The 21,977-nt window shown below is 31.7% G+C and overlaps 1 protein-coding gene across 3 annotated transcripts; it reads left to right on the forward strand.

The window, feature by feature from the left end:
* The first annotated feature begins 4,950 nt into the window (after positions 1-4,950).
* Positions 4,951-21,761, forward strand: LOC108456691 (probable serine/threonine-protein kinase SIS8). Of its 3 annotated transcripts, none has more exons than XM_053018851.1 (13): positions 4,951-6,354; positions 7,981-8,418; positions 8,905-9,008; positions 9,370-10,631; positions 10,751-10,791; positions 12,422-12,490; positions 13,077-13,177; positions 13,745-13,823; positions 14,255-14,353; positions 14,437-14,505; positions 15,301-15,350; positions 15,446-15,622; positions 16,490-17,312. In XM_053018851.1, exons 1-13 carry the CDS (start codon positions 5,860-5,862, stop codon positions 16,494-16,496), a joined length of 2,991 nt encoding a protein of 996 aa, XP_052874811.1. In that variant the 5' UTR covers positions 4,951-5,859; the 3' UTR covers positions 16,497-17,312. The 3 variants fall into 3 exon arrangements, with proteins under 3 accessions (XP_052874811.1, XP_017610775.1, XP_017610776.1); XM_017755286.2 differs by lacking the exon at positions 16,490-17,312 and adding an exon at positions 21,314-21,761 and having other exon boundaries at positions 4,958-6,354; XM_017755287.2 differs by lacking the exon at positions 16,490-17,312 and adding an exon at positions 21,314-21,761 and having other exon boundaries at positions 6,213-6,354; positions 7,962-8,418.
* The last annotated feature ends 216 nt before the right edge of the window (positions 21,762-21,977 follow it).

The following is a 21,977-nucleotide window of genomic DNA, read 5'->3' on the forward strand; positions in this document are numbered from 1 at the left end:
AATTTAGATTTTTAAGAGAAAATCTGGGTTAGAAAAAACAGTTTATCTTTTTATTTTCTTTATTTTTAGAATTAATTTTAATTTTTCTCAAGGAATGAAAAAATTTAGGGTTTTACAAGGAATTATCTGGATTTTTAAAAGAAAACATTGAGTTCTTACGGGAAAACCAATTTATCTTTTTCTTTTCCTTTTCCTATTCCTTTTTATGGTAAGAGGAAAAAAATGGGGTTTTATAAGAAATTACTTGGTTTTTATATGAAAATTTTGGATTTTTATAGAAAAAGTTATTTCATCTTTTAATTTCTTTTTAGAATTAATTTTAGTTTTTAGTGAAACGAAAAATCTGGAATTTTATAGGGAGTTATCTGGTTTTACAAAAAAAAAAAGAAAAAAGAGAAGAGTTTTTACATAGAATTGAGTTATAGGTGAAAATTTTGGCATCTTAGCAGCTGAATAACTCAATTTCTTATAAAACTCTTTTTCTAAAAAAATAAAATTAATTCTAAAAAATTGACTAAAATAAAAATTTACTAAAGTTGGGTGACTAAAATAAATATGTATGACGGTGACTAAAATGATAAATGTATGTAACAATAATGACTAAAATAATAAAAGTATGTAAGAATAGTGTTTGATACCACAATTTTTTAAAAATTTTGATATCTAAAATAGTAAAAAAATATAAAAGTTGAGTATAGTTGACAATTTAGAAATAAACTGAACTGAATTTCAAATAAAAATAAAACTTTTCCATATTTATTTTCTGAATTCAAAATCCAATAAAAGTTAGTAAGGTCAATCCATATTCAAGGTTTTAGGCTATGGAACCACGTGATACTTGTTTAATTATTTACAAAATTGCATTGATATGATAAAAATGGTTAGTCTAAATAAATTATAGACAATTCATCCAATAACTATGGAAAGATTGATTAGTCAACATTTTGGATGTACAACAAATTTCAATTCTAAAGTTGAATAATATGGAAACTTTGAATTACAAGGTTTGCCTTGGAATTCTGACGAACTTATTAAGGTTTCTTTAACTTTTCTCTTTTAAATTTCTACATTCTCATATATGGTTGTAACTTTTTTATCAAACAATTGAGTATGCTTAAATATAAATGGTTCGATTAGATTGAAGATGCGTTCACTGTAGTTGCAGAGCTTTTGCGTGATCGAAATGGGGTGGATATTGGCTTTAATAGGTATTTGGGTAATTGTGCAGTATCGAGTTCTGAACTTTGGGGTATTTTCGATAAGTTGAAACTTGTGCTAAATCAGGGGTTTGAGAGATTCTTAATTCAAACAGACAATCTTAAAGTAGCTAACATCATTCAAGATGGAATAACTGAAAATTTCAATTCCGCTTTGGTAAGTAGAATCCATATATTATTGAAGCTTCTAAGGCAATGGAGTCTTTAGCATATTTCTTGAGAGCATAATAAACTCGCAAACAAAATTGTTAAAGCGGTACGAAATGGAAAAATTGATTTATGGAAAACCCTATCCAGATAACTTAATATTAATATTGATTATTTGAGAAGTTGAATAATATGCGAATTTTGTTTTTATATATTGTTTCAATTAAAGTGACAATCAATAAATTTAAATTTGAATATTAAGATCTCCACCTCTTTTAATTTAATGACATGATGGGTTATAATAATTTTGAGATCTTAAATTCAAATTATATTAGTTTTGGGTTTGTTTTAAAATTTCATTCATGTAAAAAATAACATATTTAGATGTTATTTGATAAATTTTAAAAAATTAAGTGTTAAATATTCAATCTTGAATCTTATAAGTACTTAATTTATATTAGAAAATTGCTAAATATATTAACGAAATTAAGTATTAAATGTAATTATGTTGTTTGATAAAATTAATCTTGTTTTTAAAATTATTTATTTCTTAAATTTAAGCTTATTAATATTAAATATTATTTTATCTATTTTTCATAAAATTAAATATAATAATTTAGATATCACACTTTCTAACAATTTAAATATATATATATACAAATATATATGCTTAAATATTCTTAGCATTAAATGATACGTAGCTATCTACCTACTTATTCAACAATTTTGTTGAATAATTTGTATTAATTATAAAATTAATATGATTATCAAATACATTTAAAAATGTAAAAATTTTCATTTTCAATGAAATGAAAATTTTCAACAATTTATCAAACATGGGCGCCAATGAATTTTTATTTTATTTGATGTAAAAAAGAAGGTTATGCCTTAGCCATATGAAATATGAAATAGTAAGTAATAATAGCATGATACTTAAAATTTGATATGAATTTTTTATATTTCAAAATATTAAATTATGTATCGAAAGAATAGTACAAGAGAAAGAACATTTCTAATTTTATCTTAGTTGTCGTGGACTTAACTCAGCATCACAAACTTTTTCTTTTCATACCAGAGGTTATTAATAATATTTATGTTATAAAAGAGTACGAAAAAATATGTTTTATTTTATTTTTTCAAAAAAAAAAGAAAGAAATTTTGGGATTATTGAATTAAATACGAAATGAATATATAAAGCAACGGAGCCATCATTATATTGTTGAAATTTTTCGGAAAAAAAAAGGTGGTAATTGAATTATTTAGTGACCTGGATCAGGGGCGAAGTTAGAAAATTTTTTTAGGGGGACCGAAATGAAATTTTAATTTTAATAGTCTATCTCTTGTAATTTTTAAAGGATTAAATTAAATTTTCATAATTTTAGGCGGTAAAGTGTAATTTTACCTTTACTAATTTAAAATTTTAAAATTTCGTAAATGGCCAAAACAACAAATTTTCATCTTATGAGGGTCAGGGCCCCTGCCAGCCCCCTGGATTCCTCTCTGACCTGGATCTAATAGAAACTCGTAAAAAAACCTTAAGAAACATCATTATATTTGTAAGAAAACTTTGTGATCACATAGATCTTTTTGTAATTATTCGAATGTATAGATTATAATTGTAATTGAATTTATACTCATAATTATATGGATAATCTCTTAAAAGAAAATTATTAAACATACAGTTATACATTTTCTATATGACTTTATAACGAAGATTTTATAATAACATCTAAACATATTTTTAATTAAAACCTATCTAAAATATTTAATAAAAGTCTCTACGTTTCATGTATTTAAAATTTAGTCTTTTCATTTTTATTTTTAAGAATTTAATCTCTCTACTTTTTAGATTTAAAAATTAGTTTTTAAATTATATATAACCACATAACATTTTAATTAAAAATAAATAGAAACTATTTGAACTAATTAAGAACATTATAAAATATAAAGAATAAATAATGTTAGAAATTAAAATATAAAATTAAATTTCGATTTTAAACACATTAAAGGGACTAAAATAAAAAAATTAATCATTTTATAAAACGCAATAAAGAACATGGTGGGTGTGCGCCACGCACCAACAAAAGACTTTGGACTTTCCTTTAATATATATGTATATAGATATTGAAATTAACTAATTTTATATTTAAACTAATTCTTTTATTCGTGCAATACACATATTAATTGTGTATTAATTAAAATATATTAAAGATTTTCAAATTCACCCTTACCATAAGTCTATATTATATTTTAAAAAATATATTGAATCAATCAATTTATAAAAAATAGTATATTTAAAACTATTACATTATACATGCATTCAATTGAGATTAATTAAATATTATTTCTAAAATTCGACTTTGAATATAATAGATTTCAATCAACAATTTTTAGATCGAATTGGTGATCGAATCAGTTAGGTTATTGGTTCGTCGATCCGACCAGTTTAATTAAAATTTATATTAAAAAAATCCAATTCAGCTGTCGGTTCAATCGATTTGTATCAATTCTCAATTTAATTGATTTAAAATTACTTTTTGAACCAATATCTCGATCGGTTCTTGATCCAACCGATCTAACTAACCGATCGATCGATTCAAACAATATTAATTTTAATGTACAATTTTTTATATATATTGAACTGATTAAATATTTTTAAAATATAAACTTAAGTATGTATATGTGTATGTATTAACTATATAAAATATTTATTTGATAAGTAGAGTTTTATTTATATCAAATTTCTTTTATAAGGGTTACTAGATGTATTAGATAAATTCTTACAAAGTACATTTGATTCTAATTTTATTATTACAAAAGTTTTCATTGTAGTTCACTCAAAACAAAATATTTAGATAAAATTTGAGTAACAATTGTTGTTAGTCCATGTACTTGGATAAAATTTAAAATTTAATTTCTATAATTAAGAGGTTAAAAATTAAGTCTTTTTATTTTTAATTTAAAGTTTTAGTTCAAATCATTAATATTCTTGATACTTTTTGTCAAAATTTGTCAAGTTGGCATATTGATAAGACTGTTTTAGTATAATATTGAATATGATTGACAACAAATTAAAATTGTAAAATTGACAAATTTTGACAAAATTACAAATAACGATAATGATTGGACTACAATTTTAAATTGAAAAAATAAGAGGATTGAAATTTTAACTTTTAAAGTATAGGGACTAAATTTCAAATTCTAGATAAGTATAGATACTAATTGCACATTTTAACCTTAAAATTTTACAAAAAATGAAAAGCTTTACAAAAGCGGCCGTAATTTGTTATTGCTTTACAGAAGGTGTAATCTTCAAAAAAAGAAAAAAAAAACATTTTTTTTACTTTCCGTTGCAGTAAATTTCATGGCAATAGCAGTTAGAACAACTTTTTGGCTTCAAACTTGGTATCGAATAGAAGCTGACAAAACGAAAATCACGTTAAAAATAGGCAGAAGAAACCCAAAACCAAACAATAATAATAAAAAGTAAATGACTTTTTTTAATCCTCTAATTTTATAAAAAAATTATTTTAACCATTTATTTAATTTTTTATTTTTTAAAATCCTTAAATAATTATTCACCACAAAGAACAGAAAAAAAGCATCAGCAAGTCATTGAAATGAAGTTCATGGTTAAATATGATTCCATTAACCTCAAATTTCCAGCTCATGCCACCACCTTCCAAGTTGTAACCAGAGTTTGGGGACGACAAGAATATAGAGAGAGAGATAGAGATAGAGAGAAAGAAAGAAACAAAGAAAGAAAAAGAAAGTATTTTTGCCACCAAAAACTGGAAAACTTTTTTTCCTTTTTCATTTGGGACCTCGAAAATCCTTGTTGGCTGTTGCCTCTATAAATCAAGTGGGTCAGAGTTTGTTGTTGTTTTTCGAGAGGTCCTACAATCCCACTTGTTAGTCCTTTGCTCCTTCTCTCTCTCTCTCTCTCTACCCTCTGTTTAGTGTTTACCTTCACTACTTGTTTTTAAATATATATATATATTTTCCAAACTACTCCCCTTTTCTATGCTTTCTTCTCTACTATCTATATCCGAAAAAGGAAGATCCATTCTTTTTCTTAATCTGGGTATTGGAATTTTTTGTTGTTTTTTATTTAGTTGTTGAAGTTGAAAGAAAGTGTTTACTTCTTTGTATGCTGTTAAACTCTTCTTTTTTTTTTTTTGGTGGATTTCTTTGTATGAGGAAAGTGGGGGTGTTTCCTTTGAACTGAAGTATCTGGGTCTTTCTGATATTTGACTAACTTTGCTTGGTTGTTTTGTGATTATGGTGGTTTTGGATTTTGGATTTGATGGGTTGATTTTTTGGGAAATCTCGAGAGGTGGAAGGTAATTGGGTTTTTTTTAAAAAAAGGGGGTTCTTAAATTTGTTTTTGGATTAGTTTGAACTTTAGATTTCATGCTTGGTCCAAGACAATGGAGATGTTTATGGCCAGATTTTTATTTCTTTAGCATTGGCTGCTATATCTTAGTGAAATAATATGAAGAACTTCCTCAAGAAACTGCATATGATGTCTAATCAATCGGAAGATGTACAAGGGTCAACTTCATCGAAGAGTAACAAGTCCAGTGATGTATCATCATCTAGTGATAGGCCTTTACAGTCAAGGCCTCATCATAGTCCTGACAACAATAAACCATTATCTGGTCTTTCCAATTGGTTAAATTCAGTTGCTAATAGAAAAAGTCCCAGTCCACCATCTTCTTCAAATGTGAAGAGGGAGGAAACTATGGACCCTGCTGATTTAGCTACTACTAGTGCTTTAGAGGCTGCTTTGGATGCAGTAAGGCGTGATTCAGGGTCTAGTAACTCAAGGGATCCTGATGTAGAAGAGGAATATCAAATACAACTGGCTTTGGAGTTGAGTGCCAGAGAGGATCCTGAGGCAGCTCAGATTGAAGCTGTTAAGCAAATTAGTTTAGGCTCTTGTGCTCCAGAGAATACCCCAGCTGAAGTTATTGCATATAGATATTGGGTATGTTTCCCTCTTCATTCCTTTCTTTAATCTAATTATCTCGGTTGAGTTTAAGCAATTTATCCAAGTATATACTATAGGTTTAGCTAGCTTTAGCCAACTGTTTTGCATTGCATGAAATGTATATTATCTTTTCTCCTTAATTTATTTATATTTCTTTTCTGTTTCATCTTGAACTGCATGTAAACTTTATTTCGTAAATTGGAAAAGTTTGGCATATAAATTTCTGGCATGACGGTAATTTATGCTTTAAGGGGAGAAATACTTTCAAAACCAAATTCAATAATGTTCTGAGGAGGGGTCTCCCTTGCGCTTGTGGTGATTGTGAGTCGTGATCCTTTTCATTTTTTCATTCCACTAAGAAATATGATTTAAATAGCATCATCAAAGCTTAAGCAAAGTTTCCAAATTCCCTATTAGTGCCGCTTTACATTTATCATCTTCCCAATAGAAAGGCAGTATTGTGGTTCAAGTCACTGGTGACAACCTTTTGCTAGAGTTGGTAAAATGTTGAGAAGGCTTATCATTGAAACTAGGTATATGCTGGCAAAAGTCTAGGGACATCTAGTTTCATAATCTTCGATTTTGATGGCTTTTTTTTAGGAATTAGTATGAGGGTTTTTCATTTTGGCTAGTTGTTTATTTCTTGTCTGTTGGTTAATCTTATTGGACTTGAATTTATCCCATTTAGATCTAGCCTCAAGGTTTATTTAAATCATCGTCTGACATTCTGTTCTTTTAAGTGTTAAGTCCATAATCCATTTATTTCTTATCATCAGCTAACATAGTCAGAAACTGAAATTGGTCTTTTAGATAAAGCTCTTTTGTAAGTTTATCATTGCTGCTTCTTAGTTGAATGGACATACTAAATTATATTTGTAAGCTCATGGATCCTTTCAATCCATTGTGAAAAGCATATGTTTTGAGACTTTCACTGTAATAGTCTGGTTTATGTATTACACTGAACTCATGAACTTTGCTTATTTTGTTATTCTTCCAAGAAATTAAATGTGAAAGTCGAGCAATTAGAGGGTTGAATCAAATCTCGGTCTTTTTGTTTTCCAGTTGCTTTAGATTTAAGTAATCTTGGGTTTGGAATTTTGAATTTGATATTTTTGGGGGTTGGGTTCAAGCTGTTGTTTTTTAACTTTATTTTTTAGGATTCAAATTCAATTAGATTTGGATTGCTCTTTCAAATCAAGGAAGATTTTATCAACTGTTGTTAGATTATTCCAGGTCATATTTTAGTGAACTTGTGGTGTACTCCAAAATTTGATTTTTGATGTCATATAAATAAGATATTCATGGCGCTAAATATTTTAAGTGATTCTCGGTAATTATGGTTTTAACTTATATACAAAGGTCATCTATAACTCCAAAAGTCAGAAGTGGTTTAATTGCTTTTCTGAATGGTTAGAATTTTATTGAGTGTTTAAAAAAAAAAAAACATTTGAACATTGGATTATTATGGCTAAATTTGCTAGTGTATCATTTTGGATTTTCTGAATATCTACTTTTGATTGCTAGATTCCTTCCCACTGCCGAGTTAGCTTTCTGGGGTTTATTTGCTATATGTTTATTCCTTGCTAACCCAGCTCATATCGTAGATTTGTCCGTGCTTCACAGAATTATAATTCCCTTGATTATGATGACAAGATCCTGGATGGCTTTTATGATCTGTATGGAATTCTAACTGAATCCACTTCAGAAAGAATGCCTTCACTTCTTATTCTGCAAGGGACGTCGGTGTTGGACAATGTCTCTCAGGAAGCAGTTTTGGTCAATAGGGCTTTTGATGCAAATTTGTTGAAACTTGAACGAAAAGCACTAGTGATGACTGCAAAGTTAAGATCAGAACCTTTGGCTTTTGTAAGCAGCAATCTGGTGCAAAAACTTGCAGTTCTAGTTTCTGATTATATGGGTGGACCTGTTGCTGATCCAGACAATATGTCACGAGCCTGGAGAAGTCTTAGTTACAGTTTAAAAGCTACCCTGGGCAGCATGGTTTTGCCTCTTGGCTCTTTAACAATTGGGTTGGCTCGTCATCGTGCATTGTTATTCAAGGTATTTGCCCCGTTTGTTTATTTTTCTTTTCTTTTTATTCAGGTGTTAGCCTGCCAAGTGCTAACTGGATTTCTCAAGATTTACAAGAACAATGAAAAAAAATAATTCCATACAACCAATGCCATGTTGTTGGAATTGACAATTAGTTCAGTGATGTTGATAGTTTATTAGATATTTCCAGTACAAATAACTATGATTGTCAGGAGAAGTGGAAGCAGTTAATGATTTCAAAATGGCCCTCTAAGCATATCATTCTCCAGCATGCGCTTTAGATATTTTTGGTTAGTTTGATGCTCTTCATTGTTGCTTTTTTCCCACCCACAAAACTTGTCCCATTCATGTTGCTTATTTGTTTTAGGTCATGTACAATGAGCACCCACCTCTCGCATACTTGCCTTTAGGAAGAGTAGTTTGGTTTATGGCGTGATTGTGATGATCTTTGAAAACTTCTCTGTAAGTAATGGTTGTTTCTTTGTGGTTGCCTAGGTTTTGGCTGACAGTGCTGGCATTCCTTGCCGGTTGGTGAAGGGTCAGAGATACACAGGTTCTGACGACGTAGCAATAAATTTTGTGAAGATTGATGATGGAAGGTGATTTCTATTATGATATATATTTTTATTTTTTTTTACCTTACAAGTTCTTTTTGTTCGGCAGTAGAACATATTTTATCATTTCTTATGTAGGCAACTGTAGATGATTTCATTTGATTCAATGTATTTCTTTTGTTTGATTATGTTCTGTACTACCTTGTATACAGACGTCTATATTTTTCATACATATATGTATGTCTATTTCTGGATTTGCATTGTGATTCTTGCATTCTTATTCAAACGTTGGTTGACTAGATTTTCTGTAGGCTAGAGTAGGCTAGAAGTGCTTCTAGGTTTGAAAATTGTTGAAATAGGTTGCAAAAACTCAACTATTTATCAAAGGGGTTCATATGTTTTTCAGGGAATACATTGTTGACCTAATGGCTGATCCTGGCACACTTATTCCTTCTGATGTAGCTGGATCTCATGTGGAATATGATGATTCTTTCTTTTCCAGTCCTTTGTCTAGAGACATTGATTCATCTCATATGGCCTCTTCTAGTAGTGGGGTTGGGAGTTCTATTGAAGATAATTCTGAATTTGGGACAATGGAGAGGAGATCCAGGTTAAAAAATTTTGCTGCTGGAGGAAACCAATCTGATGAAAGAGGTGATTTTAATGCTTTTGTAGATTTATCTGGGGCAACTACAAAACTGGAGCAATCCAAGGAACCCATAGAAGACCTGAAAGTCCCTTACAACATGGAGAAGGTGCTTGTTCGAGAGCTTCCAAACAGACCTAGTTATCCTTATGCACATGCGAGATCTCCTTCCTGGACAGAAGGTATTAGCTCTCCTGCCGTGCGTAGGATGAAGGTGAAAGATGTCTCACAGTATATGATTGATGCTGCCAAGGAGAATCCACAATTAGCTCAAAAGCTTCATGATGTATTGCTTGAGAGTGGTGTTGTCGCTCCTCCCAACTTATTTACTGAGATTTATTCCGAGCAGTTAGCTAGATCGACTGTTGAAGTCAGGTTGTCAGCTGAGACTAAGGATGAAAGCAGACAGAGCACTGGGCTTCGTGAAGCTAAGAATCAAAATGATTTTGGACCTTCTCATTGCTTGCCTCCTCTACCCCATCGCAAAGTATATGCTAAAGCAAGCTCTCCTCATAACCAACCTGAGCATCTTATACATGGGGAAGGCCTAAGGATCACTTATCCAGTGGATACCAGGGAAGCCATTGGACCTCCTGTGTCATCACAAGTTGATGCAGTTCCCATTCAATATTCCAGAAATGTTCCAGTTGCTGCAGCAGCGGCAGCAGCGGCTGCTGTTGTTGCATCTTCAATGGTAGTTGCTGCATCAAAGTCTTGCACTGATTCAAATGTTGAACTTCCTGTAGCAGCTGCTGCTACTGCTGCTGCTGCTATGGTGGCAACTAGTGCAGCGGTGTCTAAGCAAAATGAGCATAATGATGTAGTTGCTGACTCAGCTGGCAGTGAGCCACGAGGTAGTGGTGAAAGGGAGCATGATGCTTTGGGGGTCAATTCTGAAGGTGAGAGAATATCTGATAAATCAGCTGGTAATGATAGTTCAAAGTCGGATGTTGCACTTGAAGATATTGCAGATTGTGAGATTCCATGGGAGGATATCACCTTGGGCGAGCGTATTGGACTTGGTATTGACCAATTCAATTCCTATATATCCATGCTTTTTCTTGGGTAGATATTTTGATTGCAGTTTTTTTCAGTTAATGTGATCTATTACCTTTATTTGGGTGCATCTTTTCTGTTGCAGGATCATATGGTGAGGTTTATCGTGGAGACTGGCATGGGACTGTGAGTTTTCTCGTGCTTAGTTTTTATGTCTAATGTCCTTCTGGGTCTAAATATTTTATTTTTGCTGTCATTGAGAAACATTAAGAATGTTCTACTATCATATATAGAATGGATGATTTTCTATCATGCTTATTGGCTGGTAAGTTCACTTGGATGATTTGCAATAACCTTTTTGGGTGTAAGGCTGTAAGCTACAAAATATAAGCTGCTAATGTGGCTTAAAAGAATACAGGAGACTTCATTGAAAAGATTGGCTTGAAGACAATGGGATTTTAAGAAAAACTTGCACAAAAAATGAGTATAGTGCAAGATATTATTCGAAGAGCATATTGAAATTGAATCTTAAGTCTTTTTCCTTGTATCATGTGTTTGGTAACCAATCTGTCAGGCTTCACAAGATCCTTTGGCTAATTGTTGTGATTTTTACTTATTATTAGTAGAAATAAATATGGGAAACACTGATTTGCGAAATTTACTTCCTCAAACTTTCATGTATTCTCTTTCTTAAATGAGCTTTGTGTTAGTTGGTAAAAGAGTAATGTATATCTTAAGATATATCGATCTTACAATTTCAAACCCATTTTAACTTTTGACTTGGAGATTAAGTAATGCAATCAAATTTTCTTCAGGACCAAGATTGGGGATATGATGGCCATCATATAATATCATTTTTAAAGATTCAGCTGAAACAGAACCTCTTGATGGTTTTATGCTTGTGTGAACACTTTTTTGGGCCTGTTTGTGGTCCTCGTTTCGTTCAAAGTTCAGCATTGTCAAGCTGATAGATACCTAGTTGGAATGTCATTATATTTCACGGTAACAATTCTAAGTAGAGTAAATTTGCCTTGATCTATCCCCTGTCTTATTTGGAGAGTGGTAACAGAACTCAGACATTGAAAATTAAATTGAGTTTGTTCCAATTAAGCATTGCATGTTCAGTCTATTTAACACATGTTAAGTGGAAAGTGTGATATCTCTCGGTTTAAGTTTAGAGTTCATTATGGGGCTTGTATTGAGGTTGGCCTTTCTGCATGTTGCTAATTGGTTTTTGGTTGATAGCTTCAAAATAGTAAGGCCGAGTTGTTTGTTCTTATTTATCATCCGCATGCTAGGGCCATTTCCTTTGAGTTGTAGTGTTGGGCTTCCACATGGAGTGTTAATTGTTGTTAGCCCTCATCTTTTTATAATTTTTCTCCGATCTTATTTTCGTGTTTAGCTTCTTTACTGATTACAAGTTGGTTTTAGATCGGATATTACACTACTGAAAATTAGCAGTTCCCAAACAAATTCTGACTCCCGGTTCTGTTTCATTTATATATCTAAATAAATTTTGGATAGGCTACCGCAACTATGATATTTCATGATTCTTTTCTATCTTATTTAACTGGTATTGCCAGATAATGCATTCCATATTTGTTAACTATGAATTATTTCATTCACAAAGGTTAGCTTGTTTATACACGATGTCAATTTGATTGTCAATCAATGTTGTAGCATGAGTGGTTTCTTTCCCGCCTTTTGAATGGAAATCATTTGTTGCCTAACCCTTGCACTGGATAAAATTTTCTATCTTATGTTGCTCTGTTTTGAAGGAGAATATTAACAATTTTCTCACTCTTCGATTTCGTAGGAAGTTGCTGTGAAAAAGTTCCTGGATCAAGACATATCTGGGGAATTACTTGAAGAATTTAAAAGCGAGGTATTGGCCTTTCCTATCTATCCTGTTGCTATTGTTTTCATCTACTTGCCCTATGCCAAAGCCTAATTTGGCTTGTTTTTAATGTCATTGGAGATGTTTTAACCTTCAGTTACTGATTACCATGCAACTTCGGACCATCTTTGATACCTAAATTGAGTCAATATTGCCCCTCTTTATGTCTATCTATACTTCTCTGGTGGCCATTATGGCTAGAGTTGTCCAAGGGCCGAGAAGCCTTGCCAGCTCATTATCTCACTTCATGTTCTGATATCTCAGCGCACCACTTTTAGAAGTATTATGGTGGGTTAAGCCTGCTAAAGCATGCAAAAACTCCAACAGCTTAGCCCGATAAAATAAAATTTTATTATGTATAATAGAAGAAATTTATTGTACTGATTCTTGACTACCATTCCATTTCGTTTAGGAAAACTGTACAAAAAGTAGGCTTAATGAATGGTTCTGATTTTCAAAGCTCAAGGTCCATACCGCTTACCAGACTGGTTGAACCCAAGGAAACCCTAAAAGTTATTGCCTGTTTTCATGAGGAACTAAAGCCTTTGTTTTCCACTTTTAACCAACTTTGCAGGTCCTAATCATGAAAAAATTAAGACATCCCAATGTTGTTCTTTTCATGGGAGCTGTAACTCGTCCTCCAAACCTTTCAATTGTAACAGAATTTCTTCATAGGTATGTTGTCACTATTTCCTATCATAATTTTATAGGAATTTTATTTCCATTTTGAGAAAACGGTCTGATTTTACTTTTCATCGTATACTACAACATGATACTTTTGAATAACTTCTTGTGGTGACTTTCTAAAATAGATTATGAGAACTAGTTATTCTCTGAGTAGCTTAAGGGAAAAGATGCTTTAACTTGCAAGTAGAGCTATTCCATAAATCCTCATCATTGAGTCATGTGCCAGTATTTTATTAGCAATTGAATTGTGAGAAAAAGAAGAAGAGGGCTAAAAGCTGAAATTACCGTAAGCTGAATTTTACCCTAATGAATAAACTTCTGTTCGAGGCATGTTCTTGATTCTGAACTTCCTCATCTTGGAATTGTTGGTTTCTTTTGTTCTTGTTCTTTTGGTTTTTGAATCTTTTATTTTTCTTTTCTTTTGTTCTTGTTCTTTTGGTTTTTGAATCTTTTATTTTTCTTTCTTATTTCTTAGTTGCTGAGGCTTAGCAGTTCATTTATTCTCTTTGATAGATATATTCTGTCTAAGCACTTTTGCATCTTGCTTATTTGCAGAGGTAGTTTGTATAGGTTACTCCACCGGCCAAACAATCAATTAGATGAGCGGAGGCGTTTGAGAATGGCACTTGATGCTGTATGGTTCTGTTATTTTATTATTACTAATATCTTATGTCATATGCAATGTGTGGTGAATTTTGTTTTTTCATTTTATTTTTAAACGATGCTTATATATTAAACATATAATTGCATTCTTCTTTTTATCTATATTTGAATAATAATTAATTGTTGCACTTTGAATTGCATATACACAAATAACTGAAACTAATTAAAGGCATATAATTTAAAGTTATTTAATATGTAAGGTCGTCATGTTTTCAAAATATATCTGATTAATATGAAGTTTAATGTTTTACAAACAACCGTGCTTATATGTATAGACACTCATACATGCACACACAGAATGATTATGTTATTTTTGTCTTATATTTTATTTATCTGGTTTGCTTAAAGTTCATTTGATGGTTTTTCTGGGTATCTTTCTCTTTTGGATGCTTGAACTTTCAGGCTCGGGGAATGAATTACCTGCACAATTGCACTCCGATGATAGTACACCGTGATTTGAAGACCCCAAATCTTTTAGTTGATAAAAATTGGGTTGTAAAGGTTGTCTTCGTCTCTTCTTTGCTGTTGCCGATCCCGTTAGAAACTTTTATGATTAACTGAACCAGGCATGAAATTTGATTTAGGTTTGTGATTTTGGTTTATCACGGATAAAGCACAGCACATATCTATCATCGAGGTCAACTGCAGGGACGGTAATGCCAAACAACTTGTTTGCTCCTTTCTTTTGTATGGATACTTTATACGTATTCATTTATTTTCTGTTATATATAGCTGATCATTTTGAACCAATGTCAAAGGAAATCAATTTGAGAGAGTGGCAAGGCTAGGGGTGGGTGGGTTGGATTGAACTAATATATCCTTAAATACAAACTATTTGAAGAATTTGGAATCTCATTTCTTATTGTCCCTATTCTATTTTTCCTTCAAAATTTCTGTTGACCGAATAACATTTAGAAAAAATAAATAAATTAGGGGGGTGAAGGAATTCTGCATATGTCAGAGTTTGAGATCCTCACCTAGCTATTTTCTTATCTCATAATGTTGCAATAAACGAGCTGTAGAGCTACTTAAATATAACTAGATTAAAATGAAAGGATAACAAATTGAATAATATTAAACAGTTAGAAAAACCACATGCCTTTTGAAATAGTGGAATTATTGATGGAAGGTTTTTATGCCATGGGATAAATTTCTTTTGCCAAGTGTTATAAGAGTACAATAGACTTGTACATGAGGGGGGAAAAGTTCCATTTATGGGTAATCCCAAAAGTTATCCTGGTGCAAGTTGCAACTATTATATTATTGGTAGCTTAGTTTCTTCTTGTTTTATTCTATATATTAGAATGGGTCTGCTTGTTTGATATTTGGAACAAAGAATGATTTTAATGTCATCAATTATGCTCTGCACATCACCCGCGTTTTTTCATTGTTTGCCAATGTCAACTTTTATTTGTACCATACATGATGTACCTTTGAATTTAACCCAGGCTGAGTGGATGGCTCCAGAAGTACTACGAAATGAACCTTCAAATGAGAAGTAGGCTTTTTCTTTTCCCACTCTATTTTACATCTTTGTTTTCATCAACATCCGAGAATCATTTAGCGGTCATATAAAATATGGTCAACATGCAGGTCTGATGTATATAGCTTCGGAGTTATCTTATGGGAGCTCTCTACATTACGACAACCATGGGGAGGGATGAATCCAATGCAAGTTGTTGGTGCAGTAGGATTTCAGCATCGTCGACTTGACATTCCTGATGACATGGATCCGACTATTGCAGAAATTATTAGAAGGTGTTGGCAGACGTGAGTATATTTTTATTACTGCCTTTAACTTTTGGTCTTTGATTAAATATTGTGATTTAATGCATCCAAGTCCAATAAGCTCATGTTCATATAGTTGCACAGTACCATCTGCGATATCTTAAACCTAGATTTGACATTCTATTTATATTCCATAGTAGCTATAGTTCCATTTGTTAAAGGGCAGATTAAAAGGACACTCTAGTCTAGATGCTCATGTTTTGACTTGGTCTATATTTTTGTGATTTAATGCATCCAAGTCCAATAAGCTCATGTTCATATAGTTGCACAGTACCATATGCGATATCTTAAACCTAGATTTGATATGCTATTTATGTTCCATAGTAGCTATAGTTCCATTTGTTAATGGGCAGATTAAAAGGACACTCTAGATGCTGATGTTTTGACTTGGTCTATATTTTTAAACATTGTTGCTTCAAACTATTTTCTATTGCTTGTTCGCTGAACCTGTTATTTGGCCTGACCGATTCTTTCTTTGAATTTTTTCATTAGTTTAGTTGACACTTCCCTGGTTTTATCTTTATAGTCATTTTCAGTCCCTTATTTATGCTCTTTAAATCTTCAAAGGTTGATTTAGACCTTTGTCACATGCCTATGTATGTGCCAAAAAACATGCATTCCTTAATTGCAAGCAATTTGCAACTAAAGAGTGCATGAATTTGTCGAAACATTTTCAAAATAACCTTTCCTAAATGAAAGGTCATGTCTTTAATAAGAGTTCTGTCTCCTAATTATAAATTAAAGAGTTGCAACTCTTGGTTATTCACCAAGAAATGTTACTATCCAAATAGATTTCTATTTCAGTAGTTAGACCTGTATAAATAGACATGGAATTATTTATTTTCTCAGGTTTTGAGTAGGGAGAGATACTAGAAGAAAGAAAAACGTGTAGAGAGATTGGATAATTTGTTCTCCCTCCATATGTTAGAATTTATCAGATTCTTTTATGAAGTTTTGCTGTAAAAAAAAATTCTGTAGAAGTTTGATAGTTTTGTTTGACACTTTTCAGTGGTCAATGGATTGATTTCGTCAATTCAAAATGCAGTCAATCTGTTGGTTCCATGGTATCCCCTAGGTTTATATGCTAGTAACTATCATTTGAGGTAAAATTTATGATGTTTTATTCAGCAATAGTGTTCCCATATATATACAAAGATTAGTTTCCCTCTAACAATATTATTAAATGAATACAGGAAGTCAAGAAAGAAATAAGAGAATAAATCAGAGAATTTAACTCCTAAAATTATAATTATTGTCCTAAAATATCTCCTAACTACTTGTTTCCTCACATTGCCCTTGATGTGGTTTAGAGAAGAAAACAAGCCTAATTAAATAAATAGGTTTGTACAACGAGTTAGAAAAGTTGGAACTTTAGAAAGTTGGAACTTTAGAAAACATAGGGTTATAGAAAACCTCGAGATTTCTTTACTAATTTAAAGATAATAATTAGAAAAGTTGTTGATAAGGGAGCAAGCGGAAGACAATCGTATTCAAATTGTTTGACTCAAGAAAGAAAGATTCGGATCTGACCTGAAAAGAAGAAACCAAATAAATTTAGAAAAACAAGAAAAACAAAGAAAATAACTAAAATAAAAAATTTAAGAATAAAAAATAAATAATTAAAATAATAAATAAACAGATAGAATAAGAAGTGGAAGATGGATAGAATAAACTGATGGATATGATAGATAGATGGATAAATGTTCAATTGAACCCTTTGAGATATAAATTCGAACAAACTCAATTAATAGTTCTAATCAACCTTCCAAGAAATAATCTTTGGCAAATTGAAGGATGAAGAATGAATTTCTATGACTCCTTGAAGAAGATCGAGAAGAAAATTGAATCTTAAAATAAAGCAATCTTGCACAAAGAAACTAACTCCTAGAGTTGAAAATTTTATTAATGAACAAAAACAATGGTGGATATAATGAACAATGAAAAGGCTTATAGGTTAGCAAAATTCTCAAGTATAGTGAAACTCTAATTAATCTAAATAAAGAAGTAGTTTTAAAACTTTCTTATTAACTAAAACATAAAATACTTTAAAAATCCAAAATTCCAAATAAATAAATAATAAAATAATGTAACCTAATAATACAATATTGAGTTCATATATAATAAAAATTAAGCTTAAAAATCGAGTCCAATATGATTTACACTCGAATTAAAAGTTCGAAATTCGTAATTTTCATAATAATCCTATCTTGAAATTTTGCTGGCACAGCTTTTACTAAAACGGTCATAATTTGAATTTCCGAACTCGAAATCGAGTGATTTAAAGTGCGTTTTGAAGCTAAGAGATAGATCTTTGAATCTATAAGACATCTCAACCTAGTAATGTCTGGATCCTATTCAAAAAGTCGTCGTAAGTCGGCTGATTTTCCAAACTTAAAAATTGGCAGTCGTTGAATGGAATTTTATAAATTTCGCCCCATATGTGCATGTATCAGTTGTTGCAGCAAGCCTGTTACATCAAATATGTAATAGACTTACTTACAAGGAAAGTTACTAAACTTTCTTGCAAATAAAGTTTTATTATTAACCCTAAGCTTAACCTTTAAGAAACTAATAATCCTAGCTCTTCGAAAAATATATTTAATACTTTAAAATTAAATATTATAAAATAAAGTGAAATTAACGTAAAATAATAAAATAAAATATTAAAAATTAAGCTCGTGTGTCTTCTCCCTAGCTTGGAGTGTAACACCCTTACTCGGTTTGGAAGCTTGGTCAGATAATGAGCATCACATTAGCCGCTGAAGCAACTTGAACGATCAATTATATAATCAAATGTATTGAAATACAAGTTAATAACATGCAAGTATACAATTCAAGCATTGTTGAGATGTTATAAATGAAATTTGAGCTCAAATAGGCTTTAAAACAAAACTTGGGGGCCTAAAATACGAAAACTATGAGCCATGTCTCAATACCTAGTCTAATGTATCGATACAGGATTTGTTGTCTTGAGACTTGTCTCTCCTAAAACTAACTTTATGACTTTTGACTTCGAATGTCGCGAGACAATGAGCAATGTCTTGAGACTTTGCCTACCATGTCTTGAGACATGCACCCAAAAATACATGCTTAGCTCAAATTTACTCATCTTGTCTCGAGACATGTTCGTCCTGTCTCGAGACAAGCCCAAAAATGCAGAAAAATAAGTTTCTAAACCATGCAATCATGCCTCAAAACACTCCTAAACATGTTAGACATATTACCAAACAATACCAGCAAGTTTAGCACACTAAAACATGTCAAAACATACACATCCATAACCTTAAACTCATTAAATCAAAATTCGGCCATATAAGTAGTTTAAACATGGTTAACATGCAACATTAATGTAATTCTCAACATTTAAACAAAACAAGGGCATCATAAGTACCAATAGTGTCAAAATCAAGTGCCATGATGTCAACGTGCCCCGAAACAACAAGGAATGTCAAAACATCCATAATAGCATTATAAGGCCTAGGTACATAAAGCTATTAAAAAGGCCAAAATGTCTTTACAAAAGCAATTGATTAGTTGAGACTTCAAGAAGCGACACTGTTTTGACTTCAAGAAGCACCTCTCAAAACTTGTAATCTGCACATGGAATACAAATGCGCATGCTGAGCTTTCTTCAAAGCTCAATGGTGCTCAATGAAATTCCAATAATACCATATATAATTTGCAAAATTAAAAGCATGCTAGCACATACTCATATTCACATACTACTAACATTTGATTAAATTAAAGGCATCATACAATTAAACATATCAGCATGTTTCTATCACAAGCATATGAACATTAACCTTTCATACCACATCATGTACATATTTATTCATTACATACCATAAATGCTCATATATTTAGCATTAATGAATTCATTCATCATATACACAACCAAATCATTTCAAAACATTGCCCTAGTTAACCAAACTTAGAATCGTAATTGGATACACGAATATCCATCCAAATCCCTGAAAAGTGGTGCATAAAGCACAACAATAAGGTACACAATAATGAATTTCTAGTGCATGTAAAACACAACATATCTAAATCATCGAAATGTGTTATATTTCATTGTCTACAATAGGAAATAAATAAAAGAAATCAAATCAAACCCTATCCTATCCTAGAATTAAGCCTAATATCATGTACACCATCTATGACCAAGAATCTATAGCTATAACGTAACAATGTTTTTAAGTGTAGGAAATTTGGAAAAGTTAGAGCCATTCCGATATGTTCCAAGTAATACTTGGGGACTACATTTTGAAAAGCATTTTTTGTGCTCTAAAGAAAATGCAATGCTAGTTTGTGGTTGATGCAAGGAGTTTAGAAGTATCTTTCACTGTTAGGTCTCACAAAACTGATAAGAGTAAGCATTACGTTCTCTAGCATCTGGTGAGAGTCAACTTCTTGAGTGAATGGAGTATAAAATTAAATAAAAAGATAGGAAGGAAAGAGAAGATTAGGATTATTTGGTGTTGCTCAATTTTTTTCCCCCAAAATCAAAACTAAGTAACATGTCGATATGTTATTGCCTTGTTTTATTGTTTGTTAATTCTACAAGTTAATTTGCTTCTAACTTAGTGGAGACCAAATTAAACACACCCTTTTACATTAGTATAAAGTATGAATTTTGGGTGGACTCAATGCCTGTATCTGCTGAGTCCTACCTTGATGGAGCCAAATTTCCTTACTTTGGACCATTTATATGTCCACTCTTGGAGGTTGCCTTAGCTACTTTTACATTGCTTTCTATAACATTCTTTACAAGAAGAAAAGAGAAAATCAATGCCCTAGTATGTATATTTTGTTGAAAGGTTTACTTATATATTTATTGAAGCTAGTTTTAGTTATATACCAACTTGAATTTGATTCTTTATAAACAAGCTTTAATCCATATTTTCCTGCATACCCTGAAGACCTTACGAAAGTTTGAGCCTCCAACATAGATGGTAATTCAAATTTATTTTATTTCCCATTCAAGCCTTGTCATGTTGTGGCTTCAGGTGATGACATCTAATCCCATGTATCTGAAAGAAAGCTAAACTATTAAAAAGACTATCAATTTGTATAATTTTGGTAGTCCTTTAGTTTGAAAATCTACCTACTTTTAGAAGTTGATTTGTTACTACAATCTTGGTGCATGTGTAGTTGGCAATCTGGCTGGTATTACAAGCCAATCTTTTGAGCCCTTGTGAATTGAGCTAATTCTAAACAATTAGCACAATTTTGGGGAATTGTGGGCCACATCAATTGTATTTTCCATCTATACTTTGTACAGATCTTGCCACTTAGTTATCTCAACCTGACCTTTATTTGGTAGTCTGAAGTTTCTCTCTTAGTTACTTTTGATTTTGCATTACACTAACAATTATGCTAACCCTGTAGAAGTTGTGCTGAAAATTTTATTCACTTGCAGATAGCTACCTTCATCATTCCATGGATAGTATAAGTTAATTTAACATTCATTGATGGTCCTAGTTTACTGTTTTTTAAAAAGATTAATCATATAAACATGTTTACCATTAAACTTGGGTGAATGATGAGGTTGAATGGAGATGAACTGTATGGTGTCATGGTCCTTGCAATCTATAGGTTGTAGATGTAGATGCATCTAAATATGTGTTACAACCAATAGGCAGAACTGACTGATGTTCTCTAAAACTGTAGAGATCCAAAACTGAGGCCGACATTTGCAGAAATTATGGCTGCTTTGAAGCCCCTACAAAAGCCTATAGCAAGTGCACAAGTAGCTAGATCAACTGCATCTTTAAGTAGTGGCCATGAGAGGGTTCAGCCATGAAGTTTTGTTGAAGGGTTAACGGGCAAAGAGAGAAAGCCGGGATAAAGTTGACTCGCGGCCTTATCAATTTGCCAGCAGTTGGTTGGTCATGAAATGTTTGGGACAAAGTATGATTACACATAATTGAAGAATACACAACATAGATGTACTCCAATTTGGGATGATATGATTCTTTTTGCACGTTTTCCTTTCTGTTTTTGTTTTTGCTGCTTTCTTTTTCAAAATTTTTTTGGGGGTCTTCAGTGACAATCATTTTCAATGTTGTGCATTTGTTTGTAAAAAGAAGAAAAAAAAAGTGGAAGTTGTTGTAATCAATGTTTTGCCTCCATTTGGGTTGACAGGGTTTTGTGGGGGGGGAGGGGGTTCCAGGTGATAATGTGTACTCAAACCTAACCCATTTATAAACTGTTTAGAGTGAAGGTAGGGAAGGGAGTTAAAATTGCAGATATTTAATCAGCTAAACCTTCACCATGGAATAGGAATAGGAATCTGTTGAATGGCAGCAAAATTTGAAGAATGGTGCAGCTTACT

This window comes from Gossypium arboreum, chromosome 9 (genome assembly GCF_025698485.1).
Source record: "Gossypium arboreum isolate Shixiya-1 chromosome 9, ASM2569848v2, whole genome shotgun sequence".
Lineage (NCBI taxonomy): Eukaryota > Viridiplantae > Streptophyta > Magnoliopsida > Malvales > Malvaceae > Gossypium > Gossypium arboreum.

Bases quoted from the DNA above. Each gene is read 5' to 3' on its own strand.
- LOC108456691 (XM_017755286.2), top strand. From the start codon at position 5,860: ATGAAGAACTTCCTCAAGAAACTGCATATGATGTCTAATCAATCGGAA. The intron at 14,354-14,436 runs GTTGTCTTCGTC...AATTTGATTTAG, and splicing joins ATAAAAATTGGGTTGTAAAG to GTTTGTGATTTTGGTTTATC. The intron at 14,506-15,300 runs GTAATGCCAAAC...AATTTAACCCAG, and splicing joins CGAGGTCAACTGCAGGGACG to GCTGAGTGGATGGCTCCAGA.